General features: G+C 43.2%; 1 protein-coding gene across 1 annotated transcript in view; it reads left to right on the forward strand.

The window, feature by feature from the left end:
• Window positions 1-15,724, forward strand: part of SYCP2L (synaptonemal complex protein 2 like) — a 1,791,741-nt gene that overhangs the window by 117,394 nt on the left and 1,658,623 nt on the right. The window contains exons 2-3 of the mRNA XM_086966882.1: window positions 5,717-5,854; window positions 5,947-6,063. Of these exons, the coding sequence (XP_086823008.1) occupies window positions 5,717-5,854; window positions 5,947-6,063 (255 nt within the window). The remainder of the gene's footprint in view (window positions 1-5,716; window positions 5,855-5,946; window positions 6,064-15,724) is intronic.

Genomic DNA, 15,724 nt, shown 5'->3' on the forward strand with positions numbered 1-15,724 from the left:
GGTTTTAAAAAAAAAAATCAAAAACTTACCTTTTACCACACCTAACTATAACATTTTTTTTTCTCTTCAGTGAGTATAGGAATATTGGAGGTTGTGGGTGGGTGTCTAAACAGACCATACTGAGAACTATGGAATTCAGGCCAAAGGCACTGCTGATTTCTCAGTGTCCACGGTCATCAAGGGGTCTGAATAAGTGGTCATCCAATCCTTGGCCTCTCTGCAGAGCACACAACGCAGTGATCAGGTGTGCCAACTAGAATTGAAATTCTGAGCAAAGGAGATACACAGTTGAAATCTTGTGAGTGAAAGTTAAAGAAAATGATGTGGTTATGGGTGAGTTGCTGCGTTGTGTGTGGGCAGGTAAGGGGAAGGAAATGCAAGGAATTTAGTGCTGGAGAGAGTAAAAAGAGGGTGCCTAGGAGGGAAGAGATGAGGTGCAAGATATGCAGATGGAGGGGTTGAGAAAGCTATCAGGAGAAAAGGGTGTAGTGACAAACAGACAGAAGAAGAAAGTGGCAAGAACAGTGGAAATTGGAAAGAACAGGAGTGATTGAGACACTCTGAAGACCCTACTCTGCCACAGACTTTAGTTATGTCTAATTTACCATTTCACGTCTATGTAATGCTTAAATCACACTGTGTCCAGATTTTGTCCTTACTCTGATTCTACATCCCAGAACAAGACCAAATTAGTGGTGTCTTCACTTGCCAGAAGTGTTTAATTTGTAAGTAGGGAATGAACAAGACACAGAATATAAGTTCAGCAATTGATATCACTGTACTATCAATAAGCTTCTCAATTGCAACCTTTAGTTTGTCACATATGCAATAAAATCTCCTTGTTCACAATTGTTTTATGTTGGTATTGCCAAGAGCCCTCTGAAAACCCATATCCATGCACATTACCGCAATAGACAAACAGGATAGTAAATTTTCTATGGTTGAGCATTTCATAGAAAACTTTGATCATGACAGGCGATTTTAATTTCTTGGTATTGAACAGATATTTGCACACCCCAGAGGAGGCAATAGAAAACTGAGATTAAGACAAAGAGTAATTGTCTAGATTATCCCAGCTGAGACTGTAGAGTTGGTCACTATGGTTGTACATGGAAGTCAATTGGATAGTTAGTAGTCTTTTTGGGGCATGGCTTATTTACAACAAAGAGTTTAGGTCAGGAAGAATGTGATGCACACATTAATTAGGGAAACTAAGCAGTGAACTCTATCTCCAGCAAATGACCCCAGCAAGCATCATACAGTCTGCACACATGGCGAGTAGCCTCCCACTACCTTTCTTGGGTGAAGTTCCATGGGGGAACTTTAACAAATGTGCATGTCACAATTTCTGATGTAAATTCAGGCCCAACTGCTCCAAGTGTGGGGGGTGGCACCTGTTCCTGTGCTTAGGCAGCGAGGGCCTAGGTACAGGAGGAAGGGGTAGGGGGAGAACAGAATGGGTGTGGGAAAAGGCAGCTACACTGGTTAAACCGAAAGCCATGTGCCCCTGAATGTTACAATACCTACATGGGGAGGCAGCTAGATTGCTTGCATGGGTCCAAACAGGGGGTTCAGAATGTCTTACAGGGGACGTCCCCATGGGTAGGAACATTGGTGGACAGTCTATGATCATGCAGGAATGACCTTGAAATGGTGAAAGAAATTGGGAAAGGAAGAATGTAACCTGATTTCACCCTAGGAAGTGCTACCGAATAAGGCCATAGGAAAAAGTAGATTAGTCCATCACCTCTTAGCCAAAGGCCATATTGATAAATGACTGTTCAGTGAAGTATACCAACTTTGATCCGGTCATAGAACTAATACTAATGTGTGGAATAGGAGCAGAGAAGAGCAAGGTAGACGTATATTTGGCTTTCAGATTGTGCCGGTCCACCACAATGTTTTCAGTTGCTAGGGATCCAATTTGAGGGCATTAGTTTATGAACATAGGGTGCTCGATGTTCTGTGATCTATTTGAGACTTTAGCTCATTCTTGGAATGGGTGCGAAGGCAAGTGAAGAAGTTGGACCAGGTGATGCACAAATTGGATGATTTTCTAATGGTAGGTAGGGTGGGAATGACAGGCAAATATAAGAGATTGGAAGAGGTGACAGAGTAGTTTGGCATCCCCTTGGCCTAAGAAAAATCAGAGACTGAATATGCATAGAACGTTGCTTGGCATAGAGCAAGATTCAGTTAAAATGATGTAGAGACTGCCAACTGATGCACTGGAGACACTGAAAGGTTTGCCTGGAGAAGTGTTTGATAAAAAGAAATGTGATCTGAGACTACAACAGCAAGTGTTGGGAAGCTTAAGCTTTGCATGCAGAACACTTTTTGTAGGCAGCAGGTGTTTGCAATAATGGGGGCAAGCCATACCACACCTTGTGAGCAACCCAAAGAGTGAAGCAAGATTGACTGATTTGGACAGAGTAATTGGCAGATACAATGGTGTGACCCTGTACTTACAAAATTAACCAGTGATGTGGCAGATTGAGATTCGTTTCAAGTGTGGCAGGCTTGGGGAGACTTCAGGGTGCTCTGGAAAGGGCCCTGGTGTGCAGATAAATGACACCAGTCCTTAGGAGGATTTTTTCCTGGTGGTGGTGGCAATGAGACTTTCAGGGAGGGAGCTGCAAAAAAAGCGACAATTGCAAGTGACAGCAGGACAGTAGTGCAGTTGATAACCAGAATGAAAACCAAAGATGAATATGTGCGTGGCTGTTGATTAAATTATTTCTGATGAGACTGCAATGGAGCATATTGTTTAATGAGAGACTCATTGCAAGATTAGACAACAAGGTGGCAGGCATGTTACCTTGTTCGCAGTGGGAGAGGTTCGGTCTCCAAAGAGGATGAGTGAAGGGTGCAAGAGATTTAGGAGGTTAGACTAGGAGTGCTATGTTGCTGAAAAAAAATACCCAGGCAGTGTCCATTAGGAAAAGTACAAATTGGGATCAACAGAATTCATATAGTCTGGGGCAATGAAGAGGAGCTGAATGGGACAGGGGCTGGAAGATAGGAAAGAGCACATTTTCAGTTTCCTGATGGGACAGTTTGAGAATGGATTAGCACTTGATGACCATGGGGTAATATGGCAGGAAATGCTTTTGATGGGACATTATTGTAAAGTTATGACTTGTGTGGGGGGGAACTTGGAAAAATGAACCTGAGTGTCGGGCTAGAGAGAAACGGAGGCTGAAAAATCAAAGAAACCTGAGACAATAGATGCGCTAAATTTGCTAGGGGGGCAGCTAACATTTGAAATGGCTTTCTTCTCAGAGAAAACCCTGTTTAGGCCTGTATTTGCAACAATATTTCGGAGCTTTCTGGATCACAGAATTTTTGAGAAGAAGGCAGTGAGATGGAATATTGGTAGGAGACCTAGTGGGTAATCTTTGAAAAGTGGAACTTTCCATAGAAAGGAGAAATAAGGACCAGCAAGTATGGGGAAGGTGGTGTGACAGAGTCTGGCACAAAAGGATGTGCCTAGTTCTGAGGCTAGAGCATTTTTTTGGAATTAAGAAGCTTAAAGGAATGGCTGCTGTTCATACACGAGAATGGAGCACAAGTGACGGGAAAGCAGGTATTTGTGACATATTTTAGAATATGGGTGGACATTGAGGGTTACTTCTGGGCATGGATGTTTGCAGATGGAAATATTTGAAGAGAGAAGAAAGTGTAATTACATGTGGAGATATGTGAGGCCTGAAAATACAGGAGCATAGATGGGGTAACAATGGGTGTATTTTCGTCCCAGAGGCGAATACAAAAAAATGGGATTAAAAGGAGACTTGGATCTGTGCGTATTAAATGGGCTGGAACTGATAAAAATGAAGAAAGATTTGTAGTTGTTGAATAAGTAATGAGAAGGGATAATATGTTGGATGCAGTTGTTCCCAAGAAGGGAGTAGAAAGGGGCAAGGAAACTGGAGCCAATAAACCAGGCACAGAAGGAGGTGAATAGAAATTGGGGGTTTTCTGTAAAGCCACACGAGTATGAGTTATGGGGCAAGCCGATGTTTACAAATGCTCTGCTCTTTCCCTCCATGATGTACATCTGCCCCCATTAGGCAACAGATTGTGCTTGGAGAAACTGAAATAGACGATAAGCGCTGGGAAGGGTCCCCTGGGAAAGATCAGGTGGCAACATGAATCAGGACAGAGTAGGTGACCTCTCTACCACCGGCGCTTGCGTAGCACCCCTCTCTGACACACTCTTCCTCCTCTAGATTCTTCTGTGATCTTCTTCTAAGTAAATTAATTGATGATAAAGTTGCTCTGCATTAGATTCTTCTTCAGCTTCTCTTGTCACTCCGACAGCATCCTGAGCTCTGCAGCATTCAGCATAGACGTCTCTTTAACTAAGAACTACCTCAACTATACTCTATAATATTCATGTACCTCCAAAAATTGTTTCAATGTCATGAAACTCCTAACTCTGATTGGACAGGCTTAGGGGCATGATCATCACACCATGCTTATTTTCTCATTTAGTCTTTCAGTCCATTATTTAAAGATCCCACCCCTTAATTTTTATTCATAAACTTTAATTCCCATCTGTATTAACATCATAAAAGAAACAAAAGTATGAAAGTTCTTCTGTTACCATTTGTCTTGGAGGTTCCCAAGCTTGTTCCCAGGGTATGTATCTGTTTCGACCTTGAACTGCGTTCAAAAGTCACATCCTCTCAGACTAGTCTTTTTGATAAAGATGTCTAATTGGTTGGATCCATGTGGTCGAGTCCCCTTAATGTAGAATGTTAGTAATACACTGGTGAATGTTGAAGAAAATGCTTGGATAATCTTGCTTTCCTGTATGACCACAGAGGATGCTTGTAGGCTGTTCTTGAATAAGTTTGGCGATTCAAGTTCAGTAGGTCAACCAGCGATGCTCATAGTTTTGATCTAATCATTGGTTTCTTTGACAGAAAGACATTGACTGAGCAGAGGTTTTTTTGTGTATTCACCTGGGCCTGAGTTGGTTGATTGAAAATGTGGTGTGGTTGAAGACTAGGCCTGGGTGGAGTTTGCGGCTGAAAGTGATCATAAATCTCTGCCACTCTACGCGGTTCCGCAAAGCAGTGGAGTGTTTTCGGTCGCATAATTCCTTGCAGATTTTTAGCACCAGGTGTTTATCCTGTGCTGAAAAATCAGCACGAATGGCACCATGGGCAGAACAAAAGGGCATTGATTCTTTCTGCTTCTTGAGTAGATTTTCTACTCAAGCAGCTTCCTCAACGAGAACAGATGGTTTTTCAATGCAAATTGTCGTGACCATCTGCGACCCCCATGTTGAGAAATCTCGCTGGGAGGTGGTCTATTGTTGGATATGCCTCGCTCGTGCTTGCCAACTTAATGTTTGCAAATGAGGGAAAAACTCAGTTCTATAGAGCAGAGTTTTTCAGAACTCAGTATGCTCTGTGGAGCAGGGAAAACTCTGTGAACAGAGCAAAGTTCACCACACAGGCCTATTGAAGACTGTTTGACTTACCATGAATTTCCATGTGTTAGACTTGCATACTCTAGGAATAAAGCTTTCTGAGTCAGGCCCGAAATTAATTGAACAATTTGCACCTCTGACCTGATTAAGACGAGACTAATTACATTAATATGTCTGTCAATCAAAGTTTTTCTTAGTAAGGTGACTTATTTTCAACACTTTGATTTATGCAAGCTATTGAAGTGAATATATTTTGTTTTAATTTCTTTTCAGCTTGAAACGTTTATAAATACTGTATTCCAGGGCAGCGATCTGCAAACAATTAATGAATTGGTAAAAGAAAAAAATGAGAATCCAAGCTCAAAATGTAGCAAGGTCATGTTGACAACACTTGATAAAATGGTGAATAAGGTAAGTTTCCTTTGCTAGTGCTCTCTACGCCTGAAACAAATGTTGGCATTTAGCTGGTTCTCTGAATTAATTTGTTAAACTCTTTTTCCTAGGAGCTAGACAAGAATGCATTTGGCCACGTGTCTAGGATTTTGCAATGCATTCATCAGTTCTGCAAGCTTAATTTCCGAGAAAGTGAAACCTTGATAGAACATGGACTGGTTTCAAAGATAAGTACATGCATGCAAATAAACTTAGTAGATTTTGGATGGAGATTGATAATTGCTATTACATTTAAACATATGTATTTGAATGGTCTGGCCAAAATACAATAAGCCTTCTATGACCACCTTCAAAATCTCTTGAATTTACACATAGACAGGAGGCATTAAAGTAAACCTTACTTACAATTGTAACTGTAGTACTGGTGGTCCTTAGCACCATTACCTTTGGACTTAGTCTCAAAGCCAGAATGTTGTGATACAGTTTTGACCTGCGCAATCAGGTTGGGAAATTAAATGTTACTGGCTTGCCTCCTTCCGCAGCCTTTCAGATGCCCAGTCATCACTCCTGTAGCCAGCAGGCTACAGCGACAAGAGGGACTGCGAATGGTTCTTGAGGATGGAAGGGGAGGAAAGCAATATTCTGAGCACATTTTACAGCATTGTTTCATACAGGTTAACCAAAAACGCTTAAACTAGGGCACGAATAGAGGCCTGGCTTCAGTCACAACTATGCAAGATTTGCCACCTCTGTCCCCATTTCGATTGACAGATTACGGAAGTGATCCACATTGGTCTAATATTAATAGGTATTCAGCTGGAACAGAAATGGGCACATACACTGTATCATCTGTATAGCGGCGGCTTTTGTAGCCCACCCTCTCTGCCATTTTGCATTAATCCATATCCTGGCATCAGATGTCCTTGGTTGGAGGAATTGAGTGGCCTGTCCTGTCTTATTAGCAACCATCAAAGTCACATGATAGACTTGGTGTACCTATTGACAATGTCTATGCCCCATCTAGTGCCAGCCTTGCTGAGAGTTCTATAGGGGTTCCCAGTAGCTAGATGAATATTTTTTTACCCTGTCCTCCTTAAAAGTCTGAACTTTTGAGCAATCCCATAATTTAAGGAGCAAGGTACTGACTGACCCACATCCTCTGACATATTTAGTTGTTAGCCACCCCTACGTTAACTACTTGTTGATGTGTTTAATAAATCTGTTGTAGTATTTTAATTGATCACTCTGAGTCCGGACCCAACGATGGCCGTCCCTCGGTACACACTTGCTGTGTGTCATTGTCCAAAGTCCCAACGTCCATATCCTTTCTAGCTTTTAGTGCTCCCATTATATGTTAGAGATGTTTTTTCCAAAGTCCTATAGAGTAAGCATATTGCTTATCTCTGTAATGGCGCCAACAGTAGCCTATATTCCAATGGGGAGTTATCATTTTACATCAGGTAAAGTGTTGAGTATTTTGTTTATGCGTACTTTACCCATGGGTAGTCAAAGTATTGGGGGTGAGCAAATTCCTCTTAAAAGCATTATAAACGTTTTAGAGCAGTTGTGACCCTATATGTTTCCTGACTTCGATATTCTTATTACGACAAACTTATGTCACCCTGCCCTAGCTGACAGGTCGTGGAACGCAGCAGGGTACCAGAGATGCATCAATCGTCATTATCCCACGACAACCAATTCAATGAGTTGCTGTTATCCATACCAAAATAATGGTCCTAGTGGTATCTGGTAATGTGGCTGGGACTCTTCCTCTATATATGTGCTTGGGTTGGCCTCAATCTCCCAAGGCCTGCCTGTGTCCTAAGCACAGGCTTTCCTTGGACGCATATGCCTAGTTGTTGAGTTTCACCATTTGTGAGGCCCAGTAGTCCCTTCATAGATTGTCTGAACTGTGTCAGTGCATGGATTGTGAAGGATGATCTGTGCCATATTTCTGTTACTTGGCGGGAGGGGGAGGAGGGGTGTACTACTCCAGTTCTGGTGAAACAAGTATCTGGTACCCAAAATGAGGTGTTTTAGATCACATACCGAAATCTAGGCAGGGCTGTCATTTAATATGGTGCACTTTTTTGCTGTTTGTGCGAGAGAAAGTGCCCTTCAGTGCTTCACATCACTGAGTCCCTACCAGAAGGGAGGGAGGGGTTGGGTTCTTCCCCATCACTACTTCATTCTTCTCAGTAATAAGCATTTCCTGGTTTTGGAAACCTTGTTCACATACTTGGAAAAGGGCACATTATTCCAGACAGAGGTGTCCGTCCTACAAGTGGTAACATTATCCATTATGCCTTAAATGCGAAACCTTGAGTATCCTTCACAACCATCCACAACTTTAAGGCATTGAATTGAGGCAGAGTCTGCCAGTATAGTAGCACTTTTTGTGCGTACAGTGATATGTTGATTCTTTAATGTTTATTATGTTCCCCTTTACCTAGCTCCTAGCTGCTCAGCCAGTGTGAGGGTTCTGAATGGAATGTTAGTGTGATGGACATGTGTGATATGCTTGGGTGCCTGGTGTGAGTGTTGACAGTTGTAAGATGGGCAGAACAGTGAGCAGGCTGCTCTTGCAGGGGCCTTTAACAAGAATCTTATGGACTTAATAAATACTCTTCAAAGATACTACTTGGCTACGTCTATGTCACTTCTACGCATGGGAAAATACCACTACATTTTGGAGACAATCTGGAGATTATCTCACGCTCTACAAGTGGTTTTATGAAAGCTAAAGATGAAGTTTACAGGAGGTCTTCATGTTGGAAAGGAGCTACAGCAAGTTCAAGCGCAGACAGCACACGGTAAAAATCTCAGAAGTAGTGGGTCACAAGTGACCACAAGTACAGCATCAGTAGACTTCCAGGAGTAAGTGATGAAGCTAAAGAATCTACAAAAGAAACTGGAGCAGCACGCCTCGCAGCCCCACCAATGTCCCTCACACCGGACAACCCAAGCCCAGGCGTGCTTTGCTCACAAACATAACTATTGTTGGAATTTAAAGAAGCATCAAGTTCTACAAAATACGGTTTGACATAAGATTAGCGAGTTAGTATCCTGTTTTAACGCTGCACTCTTTTACATCTTTTGGGACCTGTTGTATTTTCACTACAATACCAGGGAATACAAGGTGCCGCTGCTGGTCTGCGCTGCGTGAGTGCGTGGGAGGCTGCGCCCGGGCCCCACCCCTCGGAGCCGGGTACCCACAGGGACGAGCCATAGACAGCGCCATCCACACCGTTGCTTGCCCTGGGCCGGGGCGTCCTCTTTCGCCCGCCTCCGGGTGAGGGGAGCGCGGGCGTCTGGTCCAAAGTCAAGGAGGTAGGATCTTCTCCGGGACTTCAAGCTGTTACTACCCTACAATGCTCTTTGGATCCATTTCGTGTTGAGTGATAACATCTGCTATGATCACAGCAACAGCACTAAATAAGTATTTGCAGCTGCTTCTGCTCTTCAGAATGTCAGTTTGTGCCTGTTCAATGGCGTGCTCGAGTATTGGTAGTAATCTGGAAGAAGTTCTACGAGTGCAGCAATTTGTTTTTTTGTGTGCTGCTTAAACATTCTTAATCTGTACAAGTTGAAGCTGTTTTCTAGGAGGAGTTTCTATTACAAACAACTGTGGTTTATTTAATTGACACAATGTCAATTACGTTTCAAGAGGGGGCCATCAGTAGTCTGAAATTCATTGTGGTGAGTTGTTTGATTCATATAATTTTGTTTTCACCTTGACCTTCTATGTGGGAGGGCAGTTTAACTGCCACTGTGCCATTTCAAAACTGTGCACGAGCCAATTTCAACGCGTGAAGTTTACCTGCTCAACGACCGCCACACGGAGGAGCCGAAGGGACTTTGCTGAAGTCTCTGTAGGTTGACATGTATGCGCGCTGCTTCAAGATGTTTTCCGCTGTCACACACATGGAGCCACTAGGCATGCGTCTGTTAAGCGTGCCGCTATCTTGTGTTTAGCCATTCTTCTCATCCAGCCTTGAGCAAGAGATCGTCTAGCATGTTCGGATGCCTAGCGAGCTGTGTGTTCTTGAGGTCTGTTTCTCTATGCTCCTCAGCGGAGTTTGCTCACACTACACTTTGGAATTGGAGGATCTTTTAGTTAACGCTGGTAATGTCCGCTATCGAGTGGTGTCCTCCTTTACCTGGGCGTCACCAAGTTTTGGTTTTCATGTTTGCTGTTAATGGAGTTTGGTGTAATCCAACTTCTGCCTCATTCAAACGTATTTTATTCGAAACATTCAAGGAACTGGAAATTATTTTAGCAATCTAGGAAGATATTGGACTTACATAGTGTCCATACTTCAGATTTTCAGTGTTTTTGCTTGCTGGGTTAATTAATTATCCCTTGTGCTGGGTTGTTTATATTTTTATGCTCAATGTATTCCTGCATGTCAGGATGTTTGGTTTGTGTTTGTGGTGCATGTGTGATCTGTAGTCATTCATTTATATGCTTGTGAAATTAGATTTGTTTAGGTTTTTTTACGTCAGATTGAGTTTCAACATTTCACATATATTTAATGTGTCACTTTATTTTGGTACATGTGACCTGTGTGTAGTTTGTCTGGTTTGTTTATGGGCATTAGTTCTATGTCAACATTGTAAGCCACTATATCTTTACTAGAGGGGTGGCTGAAGGGGTTGGTTTCCCTTTTATTCTTGGAATGGGGTTTAGTCCCCTTTCCACATTGTAAGTCACTTTTCCCTTACCTCAGGGGTGGCTTAAAGGGGGTCTTCTCCTCGTTCACAGTTTATGGGTGGTAGTTAAGCATTGGCGGAAAATCCGTTCCACTCGTGGATTTTGCGGATTTTTTTGCATGTTGATACAATATTGCTGCGTGCGGCGTTCACTTACCGTCATTCAGCTTTTGTCGAGTTGTTTTTCTCTATATTTTGCGAGTGCTGCGCCATTTTGGATCTTGCTGCGGGATCCCGCAGGAGTTTGGCGAAGCATCGCAAGAGTTCGCAATTGCGAACATGTAGATGCGGCGGGCAGCAACAATCTCGCACTCGCAAAATTTGCAATTCTGCACAAGAAATCCACTAGCAAGCAGCATAAACCTTCTGAAAATTATGATTTTTATCAGAATAACTCCTCAGGTTGACATTTGCCTGCACTTTTTTCAATTTGAGGCCTTTTAGACTTTCTTTGGATCACTTTTGGATTAGAAATCAACTTTCACAAGTAAGTTTGTTTGGGGCATTACAGTTGCTGTTCTGCAGAAAAACGAGTTTTGCAAAACTGAAAGCACTCAGCAGGTGCAAAACTTCACTCATCATTAGTAACCATTCCCTGTAGTGCTTCCTGAGGGGCCACTCCAGAGTTCAGTTGCCTACTTGCAACTATTCTATGATCCTGCTCTGACCCTCACAGCAGGCTCATAGAATAGCTGCAAGTAGGCCACAAAGGTCCTGGGAAAAGAAATTGCACTGCAACAGAAAGCAAATTACAGATAAGGAAGCAGGTGCCAGACTGGAATTTTAAAACAGTGACACATTAATAAATCAACCCCAAATTAATTCATGTCAGTTGAAGCAGGGCAGGTGTGCTTGCTTCCCCCCCCCCCATAATCTACAGTGATGAACCAGAGGGTGGCAGTGATGTACCAGAGGGTGGCATGGGTGAATCAGAGGGTGGCAGTGGTGAAACAGAGGGTACTGTGAACCTGTGATGATGAACCAGACGTAGAAACAACAAAGTCGCGACCGTTGCGAGCCGACAAGTAAGTTCGCAATTGCGAACTGGTACAAAACCCTCGAGGTGGTAGAAACCCTTGCGAACACAAAATAAAATCTGCAAATTCGCGAGCATTCGCGGATTTTGCAGATTGCGAGTTCGGAAATGCCCAAATTTGCGAACGCCAGATTCGCAAAATTCGCCAATGCTTAGTGGTAGTTCCATCTAACGCTCTGTATAATTATGTCACCAATATGTATGTCACCCTGTGCTTCACGTGGACATATTGTGTTCGTAAGCCATCTTGTGCTGCACTTTGTTCATGTTGTGTAGTCTTCTTGTGCTGCACTTGTCCTTATGGGTGTTAGTCCCATACAACGCAGGTTGTTTGTCATATTCTAAATGTGCTTTACCCTTACATGAGTGAGGTTTTATAGGTTATTATACCCTGTCTAGAGGGATGACTTAATGGGTTTCACTCCCATTTACACAGTTTGTCATGGGTTATAGACCCATTTTTGCATGTGGCCCTTACATGAGCGGTGATAGGTTGGGTTTTAGTCCCTTCCCCACTGTTACTATGGTTTGGTTCCTTACATGAGGAGCACTTTCCTGGGTGCAGTCCACCCATAGTGTTAGAGTTCTGGGGTGCGTTATTCCCTTTACTCTCTTCACATGTGTTCTCATGTCTTTTCGTGTGGTGTCTCACTTTTTGTCTGTGAGCTGTATGTTCACAACCTTTCTTTTTGTTTCAATATTAAAGGAGGAGGATGGTGATAGTTCGTTTGTATCTTTTCATTCTTCTTTCCTCCTTTGGTCTATCTTCCCTTTTGTGATGTAGTTTTACCATTCATTCCAGGATTATGGACTATTGTCTTCATTTGTATATTATTTTGTATAGTTGTTTTCATTTTAATATGGTTTTATTCGTTTTCAATTTAAAAGGGAGAAGATAATGTAGTATCTTCATGTCATGTTTATAATGTTCCCTTTTACCTAGTTCCTAGCTGCTCAGCCAGTGTGAGTGTTCTGTATGGAGTGCTTCTGTGATGGGCAGGTGTGGAATGCTTGGGTGCCTGGTGTGAGTATTGACAGTTGGAAGATGGGCTGAGACCCTATCGGGCTGCTTCTGGTGGGGCTATTACCACATATCTTATGGACTTAAAAAACATTCTTCAAAGATACTACTTGGCTACGTCTACTCTGTCACCGCTACGCATGGGACGATACTACTACAGATTTCATCTCCTGCCCCTGATTAGGGCTTCCGTCCTGCTCCCAAGATTTGTGTTCGAGAACAAGGGCAACGAGTAGTAGGGAGAGGGGACACACCTGTATTGTGCAGTATTTTGATGGAAGTACTGAGCACTTTCCATTCATCTTTACTCTGGATATGGGGAAGAATATAGAGGCAAGATCCCTGAGACAGTCCTGGACCAAAGTCCAGTCGCAGTAGTACTGCGATGAGAAATGGCTATTCCCCTGAATCAAATGCCTATGGTCCATCTAATGACAGACTCCCAGCAGATTCAAGTAAATTCTTTCAGCCATGCAGTCTCAAAGATATCTGGTATTATGCTTGGAAGATGCAAACAGCATGAGTAGCATTTGGTTGTGAAGATCCGTGTTTGTATTGCCTTGAAAAGATCATTTTCGAGGACTTTACCCTCTCCTCATTTAGGAGGTAATTGTGCCTGGAGGAGGCACAAGAGGGCTTCCCCACCTTATGGACAAATAAAATAGCAGCCAGGTGGAGATCCAGGGGAAGGCATCCCTCTTCCCTTCCTTCCTGCAGCATGTGAACTACGAGGATGGAAACCTTGTTCCATAGACCTCTCAAGAGTTTAATCAGGACTTTTTTTGGACCTGGGACCTTGCAGCCCTTCATGTGAGGTAATGCATCAATGTTTTTTTTAATAACATTGGACTGTCCATCTAGGTTCACCCAGGCATCTGGGGTTCATCACCACACTGAATGGTCTGTTAAATATATTTTTCTCCATTTGAATATTTAGCAGTATTTGGAGGTGAGGGATAACATGCAAACACTTGGGACCGGTCTAAGTCAATTATCACCTCGCTCTCTGCATTCAGTTCCCTGTATCCATCTACACTCCAGTTCCCTTATACTGATCCAATCTAGTAACTATGTAGTCTTGCCACTCACTTCCCTATCCCTACTTTTTCATTCTTAACCATTACTTTGTGTTAGTTCTGTTGTAGTATTCGCTGTGTTTTTCTAACGAGTTTTCCTCCTCGTTAAGGTTTACTCCTATTAGAGCACTCCTCTTTCCTTGGATTCTGGGAATGGTCCCTGAGCAATCAGTGTTTGAAGCTCCCTCCCCCACCCAAAGTTGTGGTGGATTGGGCCAACCCTAAATTTTCTATAGTGTGGAGGATATGTGTTGCATTTCTGGTGTAGCCTTAAGTTCCCAGGCATCCAATGTCTAGTCTCACCAACCATGGGGCAACTGTGTAAATAAATGCCTTTATTAAGGGAAACCGATCTGAGATGTGACTATAAATTTGGAGGCATGGGTCTTAAGAACTAGCAAGTAGTCTAGTCTTGTTCATTTTTCACATTTGAATGAAATGAGTGTTTCTGAAGGGATGATTTTGCTTCTTCAATGTCCAGCAAGCCAAAGGACCCAGCAAAGGTATCCATTTGTACACACCAGAGTCCCCAAATTTTAGGATTTCCTCTGGGATGTATAGTATTAGTTGTATTGGACTTGAAGTGCACGTACTGGCGAGACCAAGTGGAAGATATATGTACACTGCTAGGGTTTTCCCATCCCGTTCTCTCAGTAGTGCTGGGTAGAAATAAGACACACAATTGATGGACATTATTAAGCACAGCAGGGGTTACAGTTGGACTGTTGCCGCCTCCCACAGTCTGATTCTGGTGTGCATTTGACTGGCTGTGGGCCACGAACTGGGAGCCACTCCTCTAACCAATCCCAGGTCTCATTCAGATTGAGAAAATGCCAGGGCTTCTTTATGCCATGATATCTAGTGCAGCTGGGACAGCACAATGTATTTGATTTGTTTCCCAATCATTTCAACTGATTCATATAAGCTGCCCTGCGTGCTTGAGGTTCAGGATAAATAGAATATTGACGCTTTGGAATGGACATGGACGACACAACCTGGTTGCTTGCAGGATTTAGGAAGTTAAAGACTCGAGCTACAATCACCCTGTGGAAGGAGATCCTGGGTGTGGCATTGGTGCTGGTGCCTGAAGCACCCTTTTCGCAAGAAGAGGTTGCAAAGGCCCTCTGGCTGTGGTTGCTTAAGGCTTGTGCCCTCCACCATCAGTTTAGTGGTTTCTCCCTCTGCACCGTGGTGGCATTGTTGGCACTCTACCTCCCTTCTACGTCTTAAACTTTTGCTGCCAGCTGGAACAACATTGACTAGAGTCTGGTCCTTGTGGCCTTCAGCATTTACTGGATGTTTTCTCAATTGCGCCCATACTTTCAGATTTCATTAAGGTCAGAGCACTGGAGGTAGATCTAGAACTACTGCATCCACCTTTTGGTTCCACGATATTCTGGTGTAATGTACAGGCATCAATAGCAGATTGTGGGCTCAGGAGATTCTCTTCCATCCTCAGAGTGGCCACAGCCCACTTTGTGGCTCCATTATAAACAAGTGTATATTAATCCAGCTTGTTTTGGTGTTGCAAGCATGTCCTGCAATCACATCCCATATTTTCTTGCCTGTGGAAGTCCAGTCACATTTAAGTGAGCATTCAGTTTGTAGATTTTTTTAGTGCTTTGCGGGGCCCCCGAAGTTCCGAAAAGCTCCGCTCCGCATATCAGAGCAGAGTTTTTTCCCATGTTCATGCTCCCCAAAGTCAAGGTGGTAAACATGAGCTAGGAAAATCCACCTGCCTGTGAGATTTTCCCTTGCTCGTACTCCCCAACGTCAAATTGGCGAGCGGGATCAAGAAAAATCCACCTCCCGTTGTGATTCCTCAACGTGGGCAGTTGGATTTCCCAGTGCGGGCGTTGGCGGGGCAATTTGAAACCTTCTGTTTATGTTGAGAAAGTTGTTGCTAGAGTAGAAAATCTACTCTAGCAGCAGAAGAGGCAGTGCCCTCTTGCGCTGCACATGGTGCCATTGGCGTTGATTTTCCAGCACAAGATAAACACCCGGTGTTTAAAACCAATATGAACAGGCATGACCAAGTGCAC

This window comes from Lissotriton vulgaris, chromosome 4_1, assembly GCF_964263255.1.
Source record: "Lissotriton vulgaris chromosome 4_1, aLisVul1.2, whole genome shotgun sequence".
NCBI classification, from domain to species: Eukaryota; Metazoa; Chordata; class Amphibia; order Caudata; family Salamandridae; genus Lissotriton; species Lissotriton vulgaris.